Consider the following 24,971-nt stretch of genomic DNA (forward strand, 5'->3'; position numbering starts at 1 on the left):
TTGTTGTTGGAGGAATACTAATAACAAGTTAGATCACATATGCTTATCTAACACGCATTTTTTAGATCGGGGAAGCTACAGGCAAGCATCGGGCTTCTTGGTAAAAATGGCCTGCTTTCTGTATGTACACTGCAGTGCAATTTTTAAAATGTTGTGATTATAATTCCAGAACACAAGAATGTGAATAGGTGCCAGTGTTTTCTCCTTTGTATGGGAAATGCCTTTGAAAATCATTTGAAGCTTGGATAAAAATTCCATAGCTCTGTTCTTAAGAGCACTGTGTAGAGTCTTCATGAGTCAGATACAGGGAAAGCTTCAGTTCAGCCTTCTAGAGAACTCATTGTAGCTTGCTCGGTCTCATCAACTGGGAGAGTGTTGGCGGCCATCATGGTGCAGGAATGAAGGAGGGGCTTTTTCCCACAGTGGTTACGCCATATGCCAACGTCTACGGCTGCCATTGGCACACCTCTGTTTAAGTGCGCACCCCCAACAAGTTGACCTGATTCTGAATGTTCTGCTTTCACTTTAATTTCAGTTAGTATTTCTGGAAAGTCAAGACCAGAGCGCTGAGCAAGAACCTTGGGAACAATGAGCAACGCATTGGCGAATGCTTGAACTCCAAGTTGGGCCCTGCCCTTGACTGGACTTATAATCGGGGCTTCTCCTGTTGCCAGTGCCTCTGCCGCAAAACCTGGAACCACCCAGACATCAGCCATAGCATTTTTAACAGCCCTCCAGCCATCTCTTACTGCATCCTTGATTTGACTGAGGATCTGCTTACTTTGTCCTTTGACCAGTCATGTGAGAGAGCGGGGATTGTTACATTTCTTACTGAAAGTCAACTTTTCCCAATAAGTAGTCAAAGATGAAACCTGCACGTCCCAAACAATCAGGATTTAGGTCATCAAAAGAATTTAGGGCTACCCCACCACAAGCAAGAGTCAGCCTTTCTATACTTCTCTTTTTAGCTCTGCACAGAGCTGTTATACCTTTTTTTTTTTTTTTTTTTTTTTGCAAGAGCATCTAAGGAAAAGGGTCAGTTCCCTTTTCATTAAATAACAGATCTTTGTATCACCACAGACTTTCTTTTTCAGTTCTGTCATGTTTTTAATTGTATCCTCAATGAATTTTCTTTCAGCTTTTACTAAGTTCTCTCTCTTCTGAATCCTTGTTTAAAAAAGCCAGAATCTGCTTCTTCTTCTTCTTCTTCTTCTTTTTTTTTTTTTTCATATTCTGAGAACACATTGCACGTATGAGGACATAAGAATCTTCTACTCTTTTATTCACATCGGGACACCATGCCCTTAGGTCCAAAACAAGATCTCTGAGTAAGCTTGTATTCATTTCAGATTTATATTTCATATCTATAATCTCAGTCATAGAAAGGTCAATAGGTTCATCTTGTTTTGTAACAGCCAAAATGGAGGCCGCCACAACCTCTGTTAGGACTTCAGTACGTTAGTATAGAGAGATATTCTGGCCAAGACACCCATTAAGTGCTGTCCTTGTCCATCTATTTGCTAACTTTGACTTCTTCTAAAAGCTGAGGTACCTGTACCTTTGCAGATTCAAATCTGCATGTTGTTGTTCTAGAATGAAGACCTTCAGAAATGTAGACATCCACCTGTTCGATCAGCTTTCCAGTGATTAGAACGTTGGACATGGTACAGTTGCCACTCATGTCATCCAGGGCTGTTGTTACGTGGGCTATTAAGGAGGCTGTTGGATGGCCAATTTGCGTTTTAGGAAGCAGCATGTTGTCATGTTTAGTAAGCTTGATGTCTCTAGAAACGGGCATTTTCCTGGCACCGTCAGGCCCCAAGTTGGTTCTCAGAGTGTCCCGCATCCCCTGGGCTGTGCTGATGTTAACTGCGTGTGCTGCCTGGGCTCATTCACCTTGGCCTTGGAGTTCTGAGTCTTTGCAGCCACCATAGCTGACACAGCAGAGGAAGAGGAAGGGACCAGGCCTGCAGAATGCCCAAAGCCTTGAGTAGATTTATATTTCATAAAATACAAAGTGATAAAGCATAACAGCATTTGATACTTGAAGTCAGCAACCAAAGCTTTAAACTGTATGTATGTGCACACACACACGTGCAGACACAAACACATACACACATGTAAAATGCTCTAGAATTGTAGAATTTTTTTTAACTGGGAAAAGGTATTAGAAATCATGATCTATCCCTTAACTTTATAGATAAAGTTAACCAAGGCCGAAAGAATAGAATATGTTAAAGGTGGATGCAAGGAGTGTACATATGTTGATATATATTTATCAAATATAAGAATTTCTTTTTTACAGTTGTATCCTTCTTGTTTATATATAAAGAAAATTATATTTATGTATTTATGACACTGGGTCTTTAATAAATGAAAGTGAATTCTATATGGTAGGACTGAGTTTTAGAAACTTTGAAATTCATGTCAGGATGCTAATTTCTGTTAAAATAAATTAGTAATTATATATAAAAAATAAAATTCATACTTCTGCAGCACAAACCCAGTTAGCCTTCAATAGTTAATATATATTACGTCCACATGCTATGTATTTTCCTTACCAGGCAGATAAGGCATGTGCTCACAAATGAAGGTTTTTGTGAGTGCTGTGTATTTGGCACCTACTTTGCTAATATTAGAAGAAGTGATTTAGTAAAATATTTGGGAAAAAGCAAACATATTCAAGATTGTGCAAGTGGAAGCACAACAGATTCAGGTAGGAGAATTTTTTATTGATAAGTAAATTCTAATAATACAGATTTCACCTCTGTTTTAAGAATCTTCATGATTTTCAACAGAACGGCCTATGTATTGGAAACCCTAAGCAGTCTTTCCGAAACCTGAAAAAGATTTGTGAAAACAGCCTACAATAAAAATCACGCACGCTTCATAAAACACTACTTGATACATATCACTTGCACCATTAGGAACTAAACGACAAAGGATGTAATTTCAGTTCTGGCATGCAATATTAATCGAAAGCCTTTAAAACATCTTGCTGATGGGAACTATGACAACGTGACATTGAAGAATTAGGAGCTAAAGACATTTATCTTAATCAGATTTTCAAAGTAAATGCCATAAAACACAAAGTTGTTTCATTCATTTCTACATTTGCACATGTGTCGGTGGGAGCATCATTTTCTTGTGTATTGCTTTAAATGCAAAGAGTACGAATTCAGTACCTGAGAGTATGGATTCATCGCCCAGGACCGAAGCACGTTTTAGCCCCTCTGCACACACATGGAATTATTTCAGTACTAATGTACATTCGTTCCATCTTTTATGCTAGTGATACATTATCCTCAGCAAACACTCTAAATAATATTGGCAGATACTTTTAAAAACATTTAGGCGGGGCCCTGGGTGGCCTAGGCATTAAGGCATCTGTCTTTGGCTCGGGTCGTGATACCAGGGCTAGAGGATCAAGCCCCTTGTCAGGCTCCCTTGCTCAGAGGAGAGCCTGCTTCTCCCTCTTCCTCTGATGCTCCCTGTGGTTGTGCTCTGTCAAATAAATAAATAAATAAATAAATAAATAAATAAATAAATAAATAAATGCTATAAAAAGAAATTTAGGTTGTATTTGCCTTAATAAGTTTAAAAAATGAAAACAATGTTTTTAAAGACTTTTGTAGAAGGAAATTAAGAAATTATCTTTTGGATATACTCACTATATATAAACATCTTCTTTGGACAAAAAATAAATATATATATATATATATACTATATATATAGTATATATATATGATAAATGTACTTTTATTGCTTTATTTGAATAAATGGTGAAAGTCTGGAAAATAAGACCTTACATTAAAATGATATTTCACAGTTTATAAAAATACTCTAATATACATTATCTCTTTGAATCCTCCATATAAGAGTGATTATTAATCCCATTGTACAGATGAGGAACCAGAGAAGTTAAAACAGGAAATTGATTTACTCAAGCTACAGTTGCTAAATTTTAGACGGGGAACTTGAACCTGGGTGTTACAGGTTGAACGTTGGTTTCTCCCCAGATTCCTATGTTGAAGCTGTAAATCACCCCCTCGTGTGACTGTATTCGGCGATAGGTAAAGTCTAAAAAGGTACTTAAGGTTAGGTGAGATAATAAGGGTGAGGCCTTGATTCCATAGGCTTGGTGTTTTTCTAAGGAGAAAGACTAGAGAGCTAGCCATCTCTGCCCAGTGAGACGCAGGGAGAAAGCAGCTGTCTGCGAGCCAGGAAGAGAACCCTCACTAGAAACTGACTCTGCCGGGCCTTGATCTTGAACTCCCAGCCTCCAGAACCGTTGGAAAGCAAATTTCCATTTTTTAAGTCCCCCAGTCTGTAGTATTTTGTTACGGCAACCTGAGCGCACTACTATGCCAGCTCGTGTTTACTCTTCTCCGCTGTAAATTCATTTCTCTCTTCAATGGAATATTTTAATAAACTGGTCTGAAAATGCTTGTGGATTCATGACAGGAAAGATCAGAAGATCCGTGGAAGAGTATCTTACGCACCTGCTTTCTTTTGAACCTCTGTTGTGAGAGGAAGGTTTCTAGTGGCAATTAGCATCCTATATAAAGTCCGAGCCTTCCAGCTTCAACAAGCCATGCTTACTATTTTAAAAGGCACAACAAAGCCTCAGGAAATCCAGATCATTTATCTACTAAACAATAGTACCTTGCATTTCTGTAGTACTTTGCAGTTCTTTTCGCTGCACCATCCTTTCTGTTGGTGCTAAGTCATTACAGCAGCGGAAAAATTCATGTTGGGAAGAGGGCTTTTAGTGCTGCATACACACAAAACACTACCCCAAAATTATTAACAGGGAAGGGCATTCACTAAATATGCAAGTGTCAGCTTAAACTATGACTATTTCCCTTTTCATCAAAGAGCATCATTGCTTGGTTTCCACCTAACAGATCACCCTCATTGCACATCCCAAGAAGGGGAAAGATACTGTGGGTTCTGTTCAAGTTTTTTTGCATCTCCATAATATTTAATGTTTGCGGTAACACCCTTCTCTGCCTGGACACCATCGTGTCATTGGAAGGAAACTGAAAAAATTTTATTCTGTTTCAGTGAAAGGCATTTGTAGATAATGTGGACTCAATAAATTGCAGATAACAAATACGAGATCAAATAATACGCTAGGGGAAAAGTCAATGGCAAAGTTAGTATTTTGGGGGAAATGAGGTCGGCAGTGTTATTGGATGCTTTCTGAGTGTTTCTTGATCACTTATTTTTCCTATAGTTGCTGAAATATTCAAAAAAGAAAAATCAAAGAAAGGTTTCAAGTAAACTGAACCTTTTTTTCCTAAAATTGATTAACTATAGTTTTTAAAATGCATTATAATTGCCATCGTAACTTTTAAGAGACTGGTTAGTTTTCTGTTAAGTTTGAAAGTTTCATGCTGGCTTTTATTTTTTTCAGTTCTTTCCATAAGCAATTTTAATATCGAAATCTGAAATAAATTTAAGTTTGATACAAAGTGATTTTGACTATATGTACCTTAAGATGTTACTAGTTACAATATGTGTAATACAGAATGGTTTATTTTAAAAATAAACATTATTTTTAATATTCGTAACAAGATAATATGGTAGGATATTTGTGCCATGAATTAATATGGTCAGGTTCTCATAATACTTAAATCAAAGTAAAGTAATTTTTTTACTGTATGTCCCTTTAATGTTTTATATGTATAACTGAAGATAATATAGGGCTTTTCATTACCTTAAAATTTGAATATTCATAACGTAATTTAATATATGTCAAGAAAATAGTATGTAATACCTAAAAGAATTTTAGAACTAAAAAACTTCAGAATTCATTGCCTGAGCCGACCATGCCCCCAAACACCATTTTTTTTTTTTTTTACAGAAGAGAAAAACTGAGCCCCAGAAGTTAGTTGATTCATATGAGGTTACGTTTAGTTAAAGCTAGCATGAAACCCTAGGTCTCCTGTTTCCTTTTTTAGTGCTTTCTTCTGTACAAGATATCATTGTGACAATATATTATCTGAAAGGCATAGCAAATTTGCATTATTTGGAATATTCGAGCTGCTTTTCTTATTCTTTAAAGCCATTTGTTATAGTGTAATAGCTTTTAGTTGCTTTCTAGCCTGTCCTTATCCATATTACAAATATGTGCTCTATTTATATCATATCATGTACTCCATTTAAAGTCAATAAAATTTAATTGCATTAAAATCAAATGCTCATTAGGTAATGCGAGAGGAGAGAAGTATTTATTGATCTTATGTCAACAATTCTTTATTGTCAAGATGGGGATAGCACTTCCCTTTTTGCTTATTCTCTTAAGAAGTATTATTCTTAAAAAGTAAAGTATTTTAGGAGGCACCTGGGTGGCTCAGTGGGTTAAGCCTCTGCCTTCAGCTCAGGTCATGATCTCAGGGTCCTGGGATCGAGCCCCACATCGGGTTCTCTGCTCAGCTGGGAGCCTGCTTCCCCCTCTCTCTCTCTGCCTGCCTCTCTGCCTACTTGTGATCTCTATCTCTCTCTGTGTCAAATAAATAAATAAAATCTTTAAAAAAAAAAAAGTAAAGTATTTTAAAATGGGTAGAAGAATAGCTTGAAACATATACTGAGATATTTTGAAGGTATTTTTATCCAGGTTTCTATGCATGTATAATAGGTAAGTTTTATGTATGTTTCTGTGAGAAATGATTACGCAAAACTAAGAATTCCATGGAGGATAAATCTGTGGCATTACTAGGGTTAAGTATAGTAAAAGAGGAACTGTTTTAACAAGAAGGTAGCCATTTACATTTGTTTCCATCCCCTGAAATAAGTTAGGGTGCTTAACTTTTTAGATTAGCTGCACGTTTTTGAACAGCAACCATAGAAGTCAGAATATCTTCAAAGAGAAGTTACAGCCATTTAAAAGAAGTTTCCTTTTATAAAATATAACCCCCAAAAGCTGTCATCCAATAACAAAGAAGACAATAGCAGAGATAATTTATATGAAACAAGAAGGAGATGAGTAAGTCCATGTTCTGTATAATACGACAGCCATAAACATGGTATTAGGAAGTTTGGAAAAAGCTGTTTAGCTCTCAAGAAAGCTCTGTTCTTGCCTTCTGCAACTCTCTCTGGATATATATTGTGCTCCTTTGTCATGTCTTCTTTTGTCTTAGACCTACTCTTTCATATTTAATCACTCTTCATCTTTCTGATGCCATCTGAGTGATTTCCTCAGATTTCTTTTCCAATTCGCTGGTACTCTTTACAGTTGTGTCTAATATACTCTTTAAACTATCCAGTAAGTGTCTGATTTCAATGGCTGCATTTCTTCCTATTTATCCACATTCTACTTTTTTGAACTTCCTTTTTCTCATACTGTCTTATTCACATGGTTTTCACTTCTTTTAAGTCTTTGATCATTCTAAACATACTTAAATTTTATCTGATGGTTATATTATCTGAAGTTTTGGGGGAGATCTGTTCTGCTATTTTGTCTATAGATTTTGGCTCAGTGTGGATTGTTTCCTCTTAAATTTTGTAACTTCAGACTGTAAATTTATTGAGAGCTGTGTTTTATTTGTGGAAATCCTTTGTGACTTCAATTGAGAGCATATTCTTTTAAAGAAGTTTTGCATTTGTTTCTGCCAGGTCCCGCAGGGAGGAGCATTGCACTTTTAATACTAATTTATTGGCTTGGGGTTCCAGAACTACATTCAGAGTGTAAGCTTCAACCTCATATGACAACCCTAGGGAAGACTAAGCCAGTGGTTAAAATTTTCAGGAGTCGATTTCTTCCCCATGCAGGGATTAAGAAACACAGCGAGATTCCTTTTTGTTCCATTTGCAATGAGAATTTTAAGTCTACTCTTAGACTACAGGTATGGCACTTCCAAGGTCTCATATACGTAGGGGTCTCGGTAACAACTGACGTGTTATCTCTTGTTTCCTCATTGGACGTTACAAAGTTTACAGAGACAGGAAGATCTCCCCAGATCACCTGCTTTAAACAATTTTTCTCTCCCTTTGGTTTCTGGCCTATTCTTTCTTTCTAATCCATTTATATTAACCTAAATATAAGTTGAGCGGTAGGATAAGACCATTGGCTGTTTAGTTTCCTGTTACATCCTCAGCACCTGGAACAGAGCCTGGTACCTGTTACGCACTCCATACTTATACTGAATGAATCAATCCAAAAGGTATTTATTATATTTTACCCAGAACTTCCAGCATTTTATGGCAAGGGAATTGATGGGTCATCCAGATGGCCACATGGTTTGAAAGAGAAAGCACAGGGAACTGTCAAAGGAAAAGAATGCAAAGATTTAAAGTCTTTAAATCTTTCTTCTAATCCTCATTTCAAGGTATCACCCTAAGGAAACTAAAACCAAATTCTCACTAACTCAGTAAGTACAGTAAATCGGTTCATCTGTGCTCACTGAAATTATACCCTCTGGACAGTGCAAGTCTTTCTTTTGTATCTTTTGTCTCTAAGGTTTTCATACTCAAATGTCTTTATATAAGTTATCTTGCAATCAGTTGTCTGCTCCTGCAGGTGATAAGAACAATACTGTTTATTTATATAGTATTTTATGGTTTTTAAAGCACATTTTAAACTTTCATTTGATTTGCATGTAGCTGTGTGAAATGTTTAAGTGACATGGCAAGTGAAATGTTAAGTGGTGGAAATTTTTACATGGTGCCATATTATTTTTTAAAAAATTTATTTATTTATTTGATAGAGATCACAAGTAGGCCAGGGGGGGATGCGGGGGGCACAGGCTCCCGGCCGAGCAGAGAGCCCGATGCAGGGCTCGACCCCAGGACCCCAGGATCATGACCCGAGCCGAAGACAGAGGCTCTAACCCACTGAGCCACCCAGGCACCCCTTTGGTGCCATATTTTAACCAAAGGCTTGTAAAGTTGCCTCAGTGAACAACCCACTTTCAAAAACTTGTCTTATGTGAAAATCACTAGATAAAATAATGAACCAGAACAAGTTTATGTGAAAGTAATTTTCTGAATGAGGTGAGACCTTTCTTTTCCAATTTCCCCGTTACTATTTTAGGTGGTTATCTTACTAGTACAGTATTGTAGGGGGTAAAGGAGCGGAGGAGTCACCCTGAATATCTAAATATTTGTGCTCTAATATAAGCTCCATTGAGGTGTGGTCTGACTAAAAAGATATATTTCCTTAATTCATATTTTCCCCATTTATAAGGAAAAGTCTTGCTACTTGACTATTCTTTCCTAATAGAGAAATAATGACAGTTAAATGTCTATAACGTATATATGAGATTTTCTGGGTAATGGAAAAAACTGTGTATAATTTACTATTTCCACTGTCTTAAAAATTTTTGAATTTATATTACACCCTTCCCAGTACCTCTTGAAATGTAGCCAGATGAAAGAGGTGTTGTTACCTAACTTTACCATCAGAATTAATTTCCATAAAGCCCCAGAATTAGTTGATGATGGAACATAAGCTTAAGCTAAATCCAAGAATCAGAATGGGATTTTAAAACTCAAAAGCTAACTATGATTTTGTCCTTGTACATTTGGAACATCTACTCCAAGCTCCGGTCACTACAGTTAAAATTAATATGGTAATAAAATGTACAACAAAAGGTTGTTTTCTTTTGGCGACCTGTTTAATGGAAGAGATCAGCTTCGAAGAAAATTCAGGTTTCATTTATAACAGGTAGAAGAGGATTAAAGATAAAGCCAGGAGGTGAAGTGAGAATGAACACATTTTACAATATAGAAACAAGGGTTTTAGCCCCATCTTTGCTAACCACCAATAAATGAGTTGTTTAAATGTTTGTCTAGTTCAGCATGGTCTGTGTATCATAATGTTAAACGAGTAGAGGATCAGAACCAGAATCTATTCCTTTATTCAACTTGCAAGTGGTGGTGTCCAAGGGGACACAAGCTGTAGGCAAATTACCTAGAAGGTGTTTTGTCTAACCACACTTCTCAGGGGTTCAGTAAAATTAAAAATGTTTTTGTCCTTTTGTATTTCTTTCTCTCTCCCCCACCTCGTCCCTTCCTCTTCCCCTCCACGCCAGTTTGTCTTTTGTTACCAGACTTTACTCAAATTGCAAACAATTGGATTTTTTTTTTTAAGATTTTATTTATTACTTATTTGACTGAGACACAGAGAGGGGAACACAAGCAGGGGGAGTGGGAGAGGGAGAAGCAGACTTCCTGCGGAGCAGGGAGCCGGATGCGGGACTCCATCCTGGGACTAGATCCCAGGACACTAGGATCATGATCTGAGCCGAAGGCAGCTGCTGAACAACTGAGCCACCCAGGCGCCCCGCAAACAATTGTTTTAATACAACACAGCTGTCAGCTCCTCAGCCCTAGCCTCCTTATGAGGTGGGATATTTTTTCTCTAGGGCATTGGCTGCCCCATAACTGAGATCCAGGGAAGGAGGAGGACAGACTCATGAAGGAAGTGTGAGGCACAGAGCAGTCAGTTGGGGTGACTGCGCTGTCAGCTGCTCATCTCCCCCTTACTTCTCACCTGACACTTATTTTCAGCCCCTCCCACATGAAGAGGCACGCACGCGCACACGCACATGCACACAAGCAGGCTTTAATCCCCCAGCTTTCACACTTGGGAGTTCACTCCCACTGTGTTCTGCAAAGGCCACAGCCCAAGGCCATAAAGCAGAGAGGAACTGGGGCTGAATTCGATATAACGGTCTAGAAACTGCTTTTAATTTAAAAATACACACACACACACACACACACACACATACACACACCCCACCACACCACCGCTGCCACCGCCCCCCATGAATATGACCAGATCTGTTTTTTAAAAATCAGGCATCTCCCACACCACCTTTTAATAATTCTTGATTTGGTTCTGTGGTCACACGACATGGGAAAAAGAGACTCAGGTTGACTTCACAATTGTGAGATAAAATTCCCTCTTCCGTGGGAACCGACACCACGTGAGTTTATTTCTGATTCTTAGGATGTTTCCGATTCTTGCTTTGGTACCTGTTAAAGGAAAAACTTTTCCCGTTCGGACATACTTGACTGTGTGTCCTTGCGTCTCGTGATAATGGTATCAATTGCTAAAAGGCTTCTCAGTTATACTTGGTCCTTGAACAACATGGGTCTGAATGATGTGGGTCCATTCAGACATGGGCTGTTGTTGTTGTTTTTTTTTCCAATAAATACAACCCAGTGTTGTACTGTATTTTCCCTCTCTTACGATTTTCTTTTCTCTAATTCTCTTTCTTATAAGAATATAATACGTAATACATATCAGACACAAAATATGTGTTCATCAGCTGTTTATGTTATTGATAAGACTTCTGGTCAACAACAGGCTATTAGTAATTAAGTGTATTGGGGAGTCACAAGTTATACTCGAGGTTTTCTACTGCGCAGGGGGTCTGTGCCCCTAACCCCTGTGTTCCTGGGTCAGCTCTACTGTTTTCCTTCATGATGTTCTTCCCTGAAGAGAGTTCTTTCTTTTCTACCCTGAATAAGTTACTATTTATTACTTACTATATCTTTCAGATCCTTTAAGCACTACGGAATAAATGAAGCTCAGAGAGATAGATAACTTACTCAAGAAAATAGGGCCACTGAAAAATAAATATCCACATTATTGTCATTTTCTCTATGGTACCTTTCACCTCAATGATCATAATAGCCTCGTTGCTATTACAGAGGCATTGTCACAACTTTCTTTTCTTCCCCCTGCGGAGTGCTGTTAACATGCCTTACATTTGCTTAGAATTGGGGTTTTATAAGTTACTTAAACTGGAATCTGCCCCATTATCAGAGAGCTTCTGTGGCTCCTAACACTTTCATGATTTCTCAACACACGTTACTCAGTGCAAGCCATGATCCAAGTCATTACCCCATGTCAGTGGGTTTGAAGTGACAACCTTAAATGACACTATTGGGCTATACATTCTTTGGTGGCACAGGGCTGAGGAAAATGACCAAAGTCTTACCTATCTAATATTTATCATTCATGTTATGTGAGCTGGGACATCTGGGTGGCTCAGTCGTTAAGTGTCTTTCCTCGGCTCAGGTCATGTTCCCAGAGTCCTGGGATTGGACCCCGCTTCAGGCTCACCTGCTTCTCCCTCTCCCACTCCCCCTGCTTGTGTTCCCTCTCACCCTGTCTCTCTCTCTGTCAAATAAATATATAAAATCTTTAAAAAATAAAAAATAAAAAATAAAATTATCTGCTGTAGGGACGTCTGGGTGGCTCAGTCGGTTAAGCATCTGCTTTCAGCTTAGGTCATGATCTCAGAGTGTTAAGATCGAGTGCCATGTCTGGCTCCCTGCTTAGTGGGGAGTCCGTTTCTTCTCTCTCTACTCCTCCCTACCACTCGTGCTCTCTCCTTTTCTCTCTCTCTCTCTGTCTCAAATAAATCTTTAAATTTTTTTAAAAATAAAAATAAAAATCATCTGCTATCACTTATGTTTACCAAATAAAAACAAGCAGCTGCTAGGCTGTCATGAAGTTATATGAGTAATAAGAACTTGAAAAAAGGTAGAAAGGAGGAGTGTGGTGAGTAAAGACTCTCGTCGAGTATAATAATTTCTACTAAGCATAATGAGAAGAATTTTATTTTAAAAAGGGAGGAAGAATATTTTGAGAAAATAACATACAGCTTTTCTAAAATACCTAATCTGGAACACTTCTAATCATAAGCTTTGAAATACAAGGAAGACATAACTGTGTTGGGTAAAGCTGTAATATGTATGTATTTTATTTATTGTTTCATATCTTATAGGTTTGTATTTTATATATTCATATTTATTTTAGATAATCTTCCCATTATTTTCACATCTTAGAAGGTAGATTTTGACTACTGGAACCTCTGGTGAGGTTCCGGAGAAATATTCCTAAAACCTGAAGTCTGGGGGAAGTAACATGGCACCCTGCCTGTGTGGGATGAGCCCTGAAGGTGCCATTATTGCCTATTTTGTTACCGATCAGCCAGCACATTTCTAGGAGTCTTTGAAGTACAAGGCTGAGTGAAGATACTGCAAAGTCCAAAGAAATTTAAGTTAGAGTCCCTGCCTTTCAGGGTCTAAGAATTAAGGAGCTAAGACAGGTTGCAAATGACCTTGCAATTAAAGGTCCTATGGGCAGGCTCCGCACTTTACCAACTCAAAGTTCTCTTCACTGAATTCTTCACAAAGTATTCATCCATCAAATATAGATTGAGTGAATGAATATTTATTTACTGACCACATATCTACCCATATGTGCTTCTTAGGGGTTCCAAGGTGAATTCGATGTGGATCCTGCCCATATAGAGTCTAACAGGAGACATGAGACCTATACAATTAATTGTGACAGGGGAGATGAAAAGAGCCATGAAAAAGGCTCAGATAAAATACTCTACGACTCAGAGAAGAAATAACTGATTTCTATTTGAAGAAAACAGGAATGTCCTCTTTCTTAGAGCTTGAAGTACGTAGGGTTTGGATAGAGAAAAATGGAGGATAATGTCTTTCCAGTTAGAAGCAAATATGCTTATGCGGAAAGGTGTATACACTGGGTACAGCAAGCTTGACGAGAACAAGATATATGGGGGAACATTTGCAAAACTATTTTGAGGACTAACTCGGGAAAATATGACATTTGCCTTCAGAAAGTGCATTTTATGTTTTATAGGTACAAGGAAGCCCTTTGGAGTTTCTAAGGAAAATGACATGTTCAGAGCTATGCCTCAGGGACATTAAACCTGGTAACTCTGAGGTCTAATTGTCCCCTCTATGACTCAAAGTTGTTGTATCCACAACTTTCTCAAATCTACAGGAATCTTGTATCAATGAATCAGCCTAAAGCAAGGGCCACAGTTGGTGTTTTGGTTGGTCTTAATGTGGATCTGGTCATAAGTATTAGATTTTAAGTGCTTGTCTCCAAATCTGACCCTATTCTGTTTCTTTGTATCCATTTTTTGTTTGTTTGTTTTAGTAGGGGAGAGGCAGAGGGAGCAGGAAGAGAGAGAATCTTAAGCAGGCTCCACAATCCTGAGATTATGACCCTGAGATTAACCCTCTCATTACCTGCAAAGGTACCTCTGATTTAACGGAGATGTAGATGCTCTTAATTTTTCATGTCAAGACTTGGATGGTTAACTGACTGAACCATCCAGGCACCCCTCTTTGTGTCCATTTTGAACCCAAGTCATAAAATTTTTCCTGGATATTCAGTTTTTCTTCCTCTGTGGACTTAAAAGAAAATTTTCTCTCTATTTTCAATACCAGTAATGGTTAATGCTTTTCTCAAGCAAACCTTGTGATCTTAAAAACATCCCAAATCAGGTAACTGATCATGTTTCCCTTTTTGGGTTGACAACTAGATAAATAATTTAGAGCCAGATTTGTATCCTTCTTTAAAAATGTACAGAACTATACAGCAGGCATTTTGTCCATTTGCTTTAGATCTGGCTTTATGTTATCTTTCCCACTTTATTTTCTTTTATTCTCTCTTTCTTCCTTTTGGTCTATGTTTAATTTTCTTTTATCTTGTTATGCTTGATAAATTTATGCTGTCTTGAATAAGTGGGTATAGATACATACTTCCACCACTTCTTACATCCTATAAGCCCAGATCCCTAGAGGCAGCGTGCACCTCCAAGGGAATCCTCAGATTTTGCCTCTGTGGACTGCTGCAGAATTTAAATTTCTGGTCATCCATCCCATCTCACTCAGGCTCTGCATTTATTCTCTTCCATCAAATTTTAGAGTGAATCTAGCTTTCATTATCTGGATTTGTTTTATAGGAAGACCTCATGATTATGTAGTCAGATCAAAAGAGGTCCCAGCAGACAGAACACATTGTGCTGAAATCACCTGGATAAACAATTGAAAAGGGCATGGATCTTTTTTTTTTTAATTTTTAATTTTTATTAACATATAATGTATTATTAGCCCCAGGGGTACAGGTATGTGAATCGTCAGGCTTACACACTTCACAGCACTCACCATAGCACATACCCTCCCCAATGTCCATAACCCAACCACCCTCTCCCTCACACCACACCCCACCCCACCCCCAGCAACCCTCAGTTTGTTTTGTGAGGTTAAGAGTCTCTTCTGGTTTGTCTCCCTCCCGATCCCATCTTGTTTCATATTTTCCCTCCCTCCCCCCACCCCCCCATTGCCTCTCAAATTCTTCATATCAGGGGGATCATATGATAATTGTCTTTCTCTGATTGACTTATTTCACTTAGCATAATACCTTCTAGCTCCGTCCACGTCACGGCAAATGGCAAGACTTCAGGTTTTTTGATGGCTGCATAGTATTCCATTGTATATATACACCACATCTTCTTTATCCATTCATCTGTTGATGGACATCTAGGTTCTTTACATAGTTTGGTTATTGTGGACATTGCTGCTATAAACAAGGGCATGGATCTTTGCATGATGTCTTGTTCATCATAAGTTCTTGAGGGGGGCTTGCCAAATGAATGAGTGAACCTAGAGAAGGCCTCCGTAGTGCCAATTAGTTTTGAAACCTTAAATGGAAATTTATTCTCACTGTTTAAGAATCCTTTTTTTTTTTAAGATTTTATTTATTTATTTGACAGAGATCACAAGTAGGCAGAGAGGCAGGCAGAGAGGGGGGAGGGAGCAGGCTCCCTGCTGAGCAGAGAGCCCGATGTGGGGCTCAATCCCAGGACCCTGGGATCATGACCTGAGCTGAAGGCAGAGGCTTTAACCCACTGAGCCACCCAGGCGCCCCATAAGAATCCTTTTTTAAAGATTTATTTGTTTTGGAGAGGGAGTACATGTGTGAGTCGGGAGGAAGGGTGGGCAGAGGGAGAGCAAGAATCTTCAAGCAGACTCCTCGCTGAGCGCAGAGTCCAATGTGGGGTTTGATCCCAGGACCCTGACATCACGACCTGAGCTAAGACCAAGAGTTGACTGCTTAACTGACTGAGCCACCCAGGTACCCCAAGAATAAGAATCTTTAATTCAACATATTTAAGTATGTGATGATGGCAATAGATATTAAAATCATTTCATCTTCAAGAACAATCTTAATATCCATGATGTTTTAGCCATTACCTAGTACTTTCACTTGTTGACTTAGCATATCTTTGGAACATAGAGGCTTGATAAATGTTTGTGGGCTGTGTGACTCAGTAGGTAATCGAATGAATAAATGAGTTCATTTCACTGAATCCTAAAATTAAACTAATACCTACATAGGACGGTATTATTTTCCACATTACAAATGAGAAAACTGAGACTCACTATGGTGATGCCTCACAGAGTTAGAAATTAAATTTGATATCAACCGCTACTCCACACTGCTCTCTCCTCTAGTTAGTATAATATCCAATACATAATTTATACATCATATGTATAGTATAGTTCCTTCTTTCTTGGAGCCATGCTTAAAAACATGCATCATTTGACATATCCCTCTGCTTCTTTTTATTTTTTTTTATTTTTTTTTATTTTTTTTTCCTCTGCTTCTTTTTAGACTCAATCTTAATACTTCCCCTTTGAAATGTTTCACTCATTTCTTTCTTCTCATTGCATTGACACTAACCTAGTTAAGGCCCTTAGCTTATTGTAAAATAAATATATACATGCATACATACATATATATATATATACATACATACATATACATGTGTATATATACATATATATGTATGTATGTATATATTTATAAAAGCAGCTTTTGAAATGCTCCTCAAAGACATCCATAGATATTCTAATCATATGCACTAATGCTGGAGAAGACAAAATTAATCATATGGTACCTGAATACTAAATCTTCTTTGAGTTTTAAACTATTTCTTTTTTTCTAACACAATTAAAACTCTATGTGCTAGTTTAGCCCTCTCAATACCTCCAAGGGTACCTTTAATTTAATGGAGATGTAGATACTCTTTTAATTTTTCATGAGCACCAAAACAATGGACCAAGCAAGATTTCTGTAGTTTCTAGTATATGGATCCTCAAGAATAGAGACTGTGCAAGAAAGTAGCTTCATTTCGTACGTTTAGATATTGTCTCTGTCTCTCATTTCAAGAGTAAGAAATTATTAGTTGTTAAGTGATATTATATGGATTGTTAGAGACCATTAGAAATACACGGTAATTACTGATATTATGTGCTATGGGAGGAGTTATTTTAATTATTGTGCCTTGTAAAGAGGTTTGATAATACATGTTCAAGCTATTATATATCAGGTATTCATTTCATGCAATCAGAATTACAGCGTTAGACTCTATTTGGCATAACAATTGCTGCTGGAGTTCACACAGCAGATGAAAGATAGCCCCTGTGTTTCCTTTTCTCTTTTAATACATGCATTTATATTAATAGCATGATTTAATACATCACTTTAAAATTATATTGCACTTTGAACTGCCTTTAGTCAAAAATTGACATCTTCTATGTGTGGAACCATAATAAGTTTAGCATTAAATTAAGGAGTCGTCTGTCTGTTTGTTAAAATGTGGAATTTTAACAAAACAAAATGTGTTTGTGAATTCTAGCATGTCCAGAGGCAGGCAATGAGATTGAAAAGTTAGTCTCATGTTACATTAATTTGTAAATTTTAACTTATGACTTATTAAGCCTTAGGGAATTTCTCCACGGCCATGACCTTGCATTGTGTTTATATTTTGAAGTCGCTGGATCCCTTACTATCGTGGTTTCGAACACAATATTTGTACCGCTGACATAGTGGCGTGAGTCGCTCTGGTCACCTATGACTTCCTCTAAAATGTGGTTATACTGCATGCTGTGAAATTGGAAAATCTGTTCTGTGTGTGTTCTAATGGATGTAACGGTCATTAAGTATATGAGTCTTCTGACGTCGTAGTCAGATGTGATTCAGTCTGTTAAATATCCATGAAACAACATCTGCTTCACAGAGTGACCTTCTGCTAAAGAATACTTAGCGTCTATTAGTGGATCATAACGCAGATCTGCCTTATTTGAAATGCACTAAACTAGAGTAGTCTACTGCTGTTTAGCAACTAGCTTGTAATAATTTATTGCAGTTAAATAAAGCTTTAAAAAACTCCATTAAATAATTATAGGGATTATAATCATTTCGAAAACCTTTGTGTTCCATGGAAATTACCCATTTAATTTCAGGGTTGGTTTGTTAAAAAAAGCCGAAGTCGAAAGGCACATTAGGGGACCTGTCAGATACTGTTTTCTGTAGGTGTTAACAAAACCAGATGAAAAAAAATCTGAAACAAATTAAAACCAAAACCAGTTTTACCATCTGTTGTATATTAATTAGTACTTCGTGTATCAAGGGTAAACTTGCTCTTAGAGAATGTCACTGAACACCCGCTTAATAGAATAATATGCAAATTTATTAGGTTATGGATTTAAATGCAGTTTTTAATTCTTATTCATCTGCAGTGGATCCCCCAAGAAATTGATGGTGTGTGTAGCTACGTAGGTACATATACATATATCAAGATAAATATATAATGAGTTTCCTTTTCTTTTTACAGAGCAACCTGCAAACAACCAAGGCCAGCCCACTCTGCAGCCTTTGCCACCACCGCATAAACAGCACTCCGCCCAACACCATCCGTCCATCACTTCCCTCAACAGAAACTCCCTGACCAATAGAAGGAACCAGAGTCCGGCCCCGCCGGCTGCTTTGCCCGCCGAGCTGCAAACCACACCCGAGTCCGTCCAGCTGCAAGACAGCTGGGTCCTTGGCAGTAATGTACCACTGGAAAGCAGGTGAGTCCTCTGCGGGAGACTCCCAGATCATCGATGCTGGTAGGAGTGCGCCACATGTCTGCTCGGAGAATGGCCACCCTGCCAGAGTCAGCCGGCCATGTTGATTAAGGTCTCGCATTTAAAGATAAACTAGTCTCAGCCTCTTCTTGTGAACAAATTTACCAGACATACTCTGTGTCTTGTCTTCGCTGAGAACAGCACCAGGTTACTGGTTATTTTTAACTTGCCAGCCCGGTGAACATTCTCGTCCTTTTCACACGTTGTGTAGGCTCCAAGACACGAGAACAAATGCCTTTAGTGAAACTCTGCATTACTATTTTTTTTTTTTCACTTACCTACAGATCATCAGGCATGTCGAGAAAAAGATGGAGATAGAGGGTGTGATTCTGGGTCCCATACGTAGTTTGATTCGATGAACATGGTTAACAGACACTTGCTTCTAAGACATCCCTCCTTTCGCAGGACACGTTCTGTCCTTCACGTCCTAAAATCATAGAGGGTTCCTGAGCAGATAGTGAAGCACAAGTCAGACGACCATTTGTGGAGGAGGTTTTAGTTTCTTGCCATAGAAGGGAGATGGGACCTACTCTCTAAGGTTCCTTCCAGCATTATTTCCTAAGACATCCCACCCGTTCTTAGACAATAATGTTAGATGGTAATATTCTTCCTTATAATGAACTGAGATCTCTAACTCCTGAAACTCCCATCCTTTGTTGTAAACCATGCAACTCCTATTCTGTCACAATACACAGTCATTTTGACCCATTTCTGTGGGATGGCCCATGGGCTGCTCTCAGTCTTGTGTTCCAGAGGCTTCCCCAAGCTTCGTGTCCTCTCTCTATACACATCTGGGTGTTTCAGTGAGGTCCTTAAGTTAAGACTTCTAACACGGGTTGGCCCACAGGGAGTAAACCGCTCAGACGAACGTGCAGAACTAGTGTAGAACAAGTTTTGAGTTAATCCATTGCATTCGTAAATATCTCCCAACACAAAAAAAATTTTCCTTCTTTCTTTGGACAGAACCTTGACAGTCAGTGTCTTCCTTATATCATGTACTGTACGAGCCAGGGGTGGTGTCCTTCCTCACTAGCTTCCTATTGACAGCCTTGTGACAAAGTCCCCCTAACATTCCTAGCAGCGTTTATTTCTTCTCTGCCCTAGGCTTCCATTAGTCTCAGAGAAAAGAATCATCACCACATAAAATCCAGAAAATAGAAGACTCTGGGGAGTATGCCCCCCCAAAATGGCCTGTCCCATAGAGCCCCTGCCTAATGTCAGCATTTAAATTAGCTTCTGGATGAAGAAACAGATTTCACAACGAATAAATCATGGTTGTGGGTTTGTTTGTTTTTTTTTTTTTTTTGCCTTTAAATGCGTGATCTAAACCAATTCTTCCCCGAAAATGAGTTAGCAGGAAGTCCTCATAGTTAGTTGTCAACAATAAAAATCTCTTTCTTTTCTTTTACTCTTGATCTAAGAACATGGTTCCAAGGAACTCTTGTTTTTGTTTGTTTGTTTGTTTTATCTGTAGTGTGAGCCAAGATTATTTGGCTTTTACTGTTTATTTTGTATTATGGAACACTCGTGTGGAAGAGATCAGAAAGAGAAGGTAAGAAAGAAGTAGGCAAACAGGAGATTTCTTCACTTAAGACAAAGAGTCATGTCTACAGATCTTTTTTTCTTTCCTGAGGTTATTAGCACAGAACTAAATTTGCCCAGTGTAATTAATTAGCACACACCGAACAACTCATCAACACTGATTCACTGTTGTCATTTGGAAAAATTTTACTAGGAAAAAAGTAATTTTCCAGTTGAGTCATCAAATTGAATATGGATAATTGCATTGTAGTTGACAATAATTGTTCTGACAAATATGTATGAAATATGTTGAGTTCAGTCAGTAGAAACGTGTTTCATTTTAGGAATGTTATGTAGTTCAGAAGCCTCAAAAACTGTGTCTGTATGAGAGTTGGTATTTCTTAAAGCCATGTCTTCTAGTGGAGATATTTGGACGCATCTTGGGGGAAGATGTGTTCCTGTTATTCCTCACATTGTACTCATGAATTTTGGTTGGTGGGACAATTAGGAGAGAAAATAGTTGTTTAGAGGACAATCCATTCTAGCCATATGTGTAGTTGTGGCTGATTTCTCCATATTCAGACTGTGTAAGAGATCACTCTCGGGATGATTTAAAATTCCATTTCAAAGCAATGCCATTAGTGAACCATCCATGGAATTATATTTTTTAGTTTTATGAACTGACATAGAAAGGAAGGTCTGCCAGTTGCTATAATCTCACTAATGTGTATATGAAGAATAAGGAATCCAAAAAATGTAAAAACTTTCATTCTGTCTTCTAGTTTTGCTGTCTTCCTGTTTTCAGGTGTCCACCTCTTAAAATATTGCTAAAAGGGGGGCACCTGGGTGGCTCAGTGGGTTAAAGCCTCCGCCTTTGGCTCAGGTCATGGTCTCAACGTCCTGGGATCGAGCCCCACATCGGGCTCTCTGCTCAGCGGGGAGCCTGCTTCCTCCTCTCTCTCTGCCTGCCTCTCTGCCAACTTGTGATCTCTCTCTCTCTCTCTCTGTCAAATAAATAAATAGATGTCTTTTAAAAAAATATATTGCTAAAAAGTATTTCAGCTTACCACGCACTCCCTGTATCAACCCAAGCAGCGATGTGAAAATCTCACACTGTACCAACAGAGGCTACTGTGGTTTCTTTAATAGTCTCCCTTGGTTGGAACTCTGGAGGTGAAGAACCGGTCTTATTTATCATTGATTTTTTCCTTTTTTAGTTAAGGTTCCCTATTGAGTATGATTCTCGGGCTCCGTTTCAGTTACATTAACAACTTCATCCAGACGTGTGTCTGCCGTTGACTCGTTTTTAATCTGGGGCACAGTTTTGTCTTTGGCAATTATTTCTGTTTACACATATACTCATTTTACAGACTCTCACTTTTCTCAAACCATCATTTAAAGGGTATAAGGTATGAAGCATGAGATTCCATACTGTGCGTATAAGAATCTGTGCGCTTTCTTTGTCCCCAACCCTGTTCTCCTTCCAGCGTACATTGATAATGGCTGCTGGCAGATTGGCCCGTAATAATCCACGAAACTCTTGGTAATTTGTAGACTTAGTCTATCCAAATTGGTAGAGAAGACATCAAAGATTTTGCACCTTGTCCTGTTTCAGTGCAGTTCCTGGTCTGATTTATTAAAAGCGTTTATTTTTTTCACCAGCTGTTTCTTGCTTCCATAACAATGTTTATTTCCTTTGTCTAATGAATTTAACATTTGCTGCTGCTGGAGACAATCGATATTATTGTGTACTTGTACATTTCCACTCGGTAAATAGAGCCTTTCTGGTCTATAATCTCTAGTGAGTTTCAGATCTCCTAGAGTCCCATCCAGACCTGGACAAGCATTTGCAGTTTCCAAGCACTTCCTTATTATGTTATCATCTTCAATAAATACCACTCAGCACCCATCTATAATACCAATCCTTGCTTATAGTTTTCCTTCCAGATTCCTTTTCTTGGCACTCAATATTTCTTAAGCTTTGTATGATTTAGTTTTAGGTCACTTGCTAGCCTGTAGGTCATCCTCTGTTTATTTTGTACTTCGGCTGCTTCAGAGCATGGTCAGAGTTGCTGCGAGAGTATAGAGCAGCCAAGGAAAAGCTGGGCCTCGGCCCAGTGCGGCAGCAGCCCTGAAAGATGGAAGGAACGGCAACTTTCACTGGGAGCCCTGACCTTCCACAATTGTGAAGTTAATTGCCTGCAGGTTCTTCATTTATATATGTGAATTAAGTATCTTAGTAGTTTCCTATTAGATGTTAACAAAATGGTTCATTTGTAGCCATTTAATAAAAGATTTATTAAAGTCTTATTTTCGTATGAAGTCTACTTTGGCATTGATAGTTCATTAGTTATGTTCCCCTAGCTCTTTACCTTGCAGTGCAGTAATGCTCTGCTAATTATTAATGTATGATATTGCAGATTAAATTACCTCTTTATTATTGCATTTTTATTTAAATATTGAAATGTCCTGGGCTGCTTTAATGTGAGATCAATTGCTATATCTTAAAAAAAAAAAGACCTAAACAGAAGTATTACCTACTGAATTAAGATATTCTCCCTTTCTCCCTCTTTTAATCTTCACTCTAAATGGTTCTAGGGAAAGTCAAGACATCAGTACAGGCTTCAGATATCAGTCATCCTTTCCTATTAGAAACCTAGGCAGCAACCTTCACATTGTGGCATTATCGTACCAGGGAAAGCTTTCCTGGGTGAAAAATGGTACCCTCTCGAGCATGCTAATAACCAACTACCTTTAACAAGATAGTAAGTAGTTAGATGCTCCATAATTGCAGATAGAGCTTTAGGTAAAATATCCCTGGGGAGGTAATCCACTGACTTAAGTTTACAGATGATGCCATATCCTTTTGTTAAAGACAGTTTGGGGGACGGGGGAGAATATCACAGAGTATGGAAAAGAGGTACAAAAATGAAGCTGAGGTTACTGAACACCAGTGTCAAAATTGGATCTGGGCCCAGGCTAAGAAATTCTTAATGAATCTTTGAGAGTCTCACCATCTCTGTTAAAAACAGACAACAACAACAGCAGACCCTGTTAACCTATCTAAAATTACACGCCAATGAATAGTAAAAATCAACTGGATTCTAGATCTCTTGAAATAGTTCACCTTTAGTAACTTACAGTATTTCTTAAAAGGCCTGTGAAGGGACACATGTGCATTTTAAGAGTAACAGGAAGAAGGGACGCCTGGGTGGCTCAGGAGGTTAAGCGTTTCCCTTCGGCCTTCGGCTCAGAACAGGGAGCCTACTTCTCCCTCTGCTCAGCAGGAAGCCTACTTCTCCCTATGCCTGCCACTCCCCCTGCTTGTGCTCTCTCACTCTCTCTCTGACAAATAAATAAGATCTCCTCCCCCGCAAAAAAAAGAATAATAGAAAGAAAGAGGAAGAAGGAGGTATGATGTATTAGGATATTCCTGGTGATGTTTATATTTAAGGCTCATTTCAATCTGTGGCATAAAAACTTTTGTCTCATTAAGGTGAGATTAATTCAGGAAGCTATTGTCCTAATTCAGTGTCTAAGTGCTGTGCTAACCATTTAATTTATCATCAAACCAGACAGTTTAAGAGTGAAAATGTTATAAGAACTTGGGACACCTGGGTGGCTCAGTCAGTTAAGTGTCTGTCACGATCCTGGGGTCCTAGGATCCAATCCCGCATGGGGCACCTTGCTAAGTGGGAAGCCTGCTTCTCCTTCTGCCCCTCCCCGTGCTCATACAGGCACCCGCACATTCTCTCTCTCTCTGACAAATAAATAATATCCTTAAAAAATATTAAAATAATAAAAATAAATGAAAAGAGAAAGGGTTATAAATACAATTGCACTAGAAGTTTTACGGATATAAACTGAAACTATACCGGACATGGAGGGGACATACTGTTACCCAAGGAAGTATTATTTATTCCCACAAGTAAAGTTGCATGTTAACTTACGCCTAAGATAAATCAGAAAAAGAAACTAAATGAGAGGGGAAGCAGAAAAACAGCCATTGGTTGGAATACAGTCATTGGTTGACTCTCAACTTGAACTTTTCTAGTTTCTATGCCAACTTGTAGCAAATATTTAACACTTTGTCAACCCCTTCACAGAAAAAGCTTCTGTTTTTCTCTAAATATGTGGTTCTTAACATAATACATAAAATATTTGTTTTTATTTTCTTCTCACAATACCAAAAGGACAAGAGAGAACATATATTGAGGCCAACATAGCCAATGAAATTTTGTTCAAGAAGTTCAAATTTTGAATTTTAAAGGTAAAATGTTAGATTTAAAGGTAAATCATATATTCACTAAAAATGTAAAACAAAAGTAAAATTTGGTCCTGAATTTACTCAAAGAAGGAACAACTGTGTGTCTCTAGCTCTCTAGCTAGTAAAATTTTTGTTTTCAAAGCTCTTCAGCTGTACTGAAATAGAGACCTCATTCCAAATAAAGTATGAGATTAAAGGTGATTACTAAGATAAGGGAAAAGCAAAAGCATGATTTTTATTTATTTTTTAAGATGTTATTTATTTGAGGGAGGGGGCAGAGGGAGAAGGAGAAACAGGGAGCCCTATGTGGGACTCGATCCCAGGACCCTGGGGTCATGACCTAAGCTGAAGACAGACGCTTAACTGAGCCACCCAGACGTCCAAAAAACGTGATTTTTAAAGTGATATTATTATTACCTAA

The 24,971-nt window shown here is 38.2% G+C and overlaps 1 protein-coding gene and 1 pseudogene across 9 annotated transcripts in view; one reads left to right on the forward strand and one right to left on the reverse strand.

The window, feature by feature from the left end:
* Positions 1–24,971, forward strand: part of TENM3 (teneurin transmembrane protein 3) — a 441,422-nt gene that overhangs the window by 236,806 nt on the left and 179,645 nt on the right. For all 9 annotated transcript variants that reach the window (XM_047714374.1, XM_047714410.1, XM_047714419.1 and 6 more), the window contains one exon: positions 18,468–18,705. In XM_047714374.1, coding sequence (XP_047570330.1) covers positions 18,468–18,705 — 238 coding nt within the window. The remainder of the gene's footprint in view (positions 1–18,467; positions 18,706–24,971) is intronic.
* Positions 321–1,932, reverse strand: LOC125091048 (T-complex protein 1 subunit zeta-like; annotated as a pseudogene).

Source organism: Lutra lutra, chromosome 2 (genome assembly GCF_902655055.1).
Source record: "Lutra lutra chromosome 2, mLutLut1.2, whole genome shotgun sequence".
NCBI lineage: Eukaryota > Metazoa > Chordata > Mammalia > Carnivora > Mustelidae > Lutra > Lutra lutra.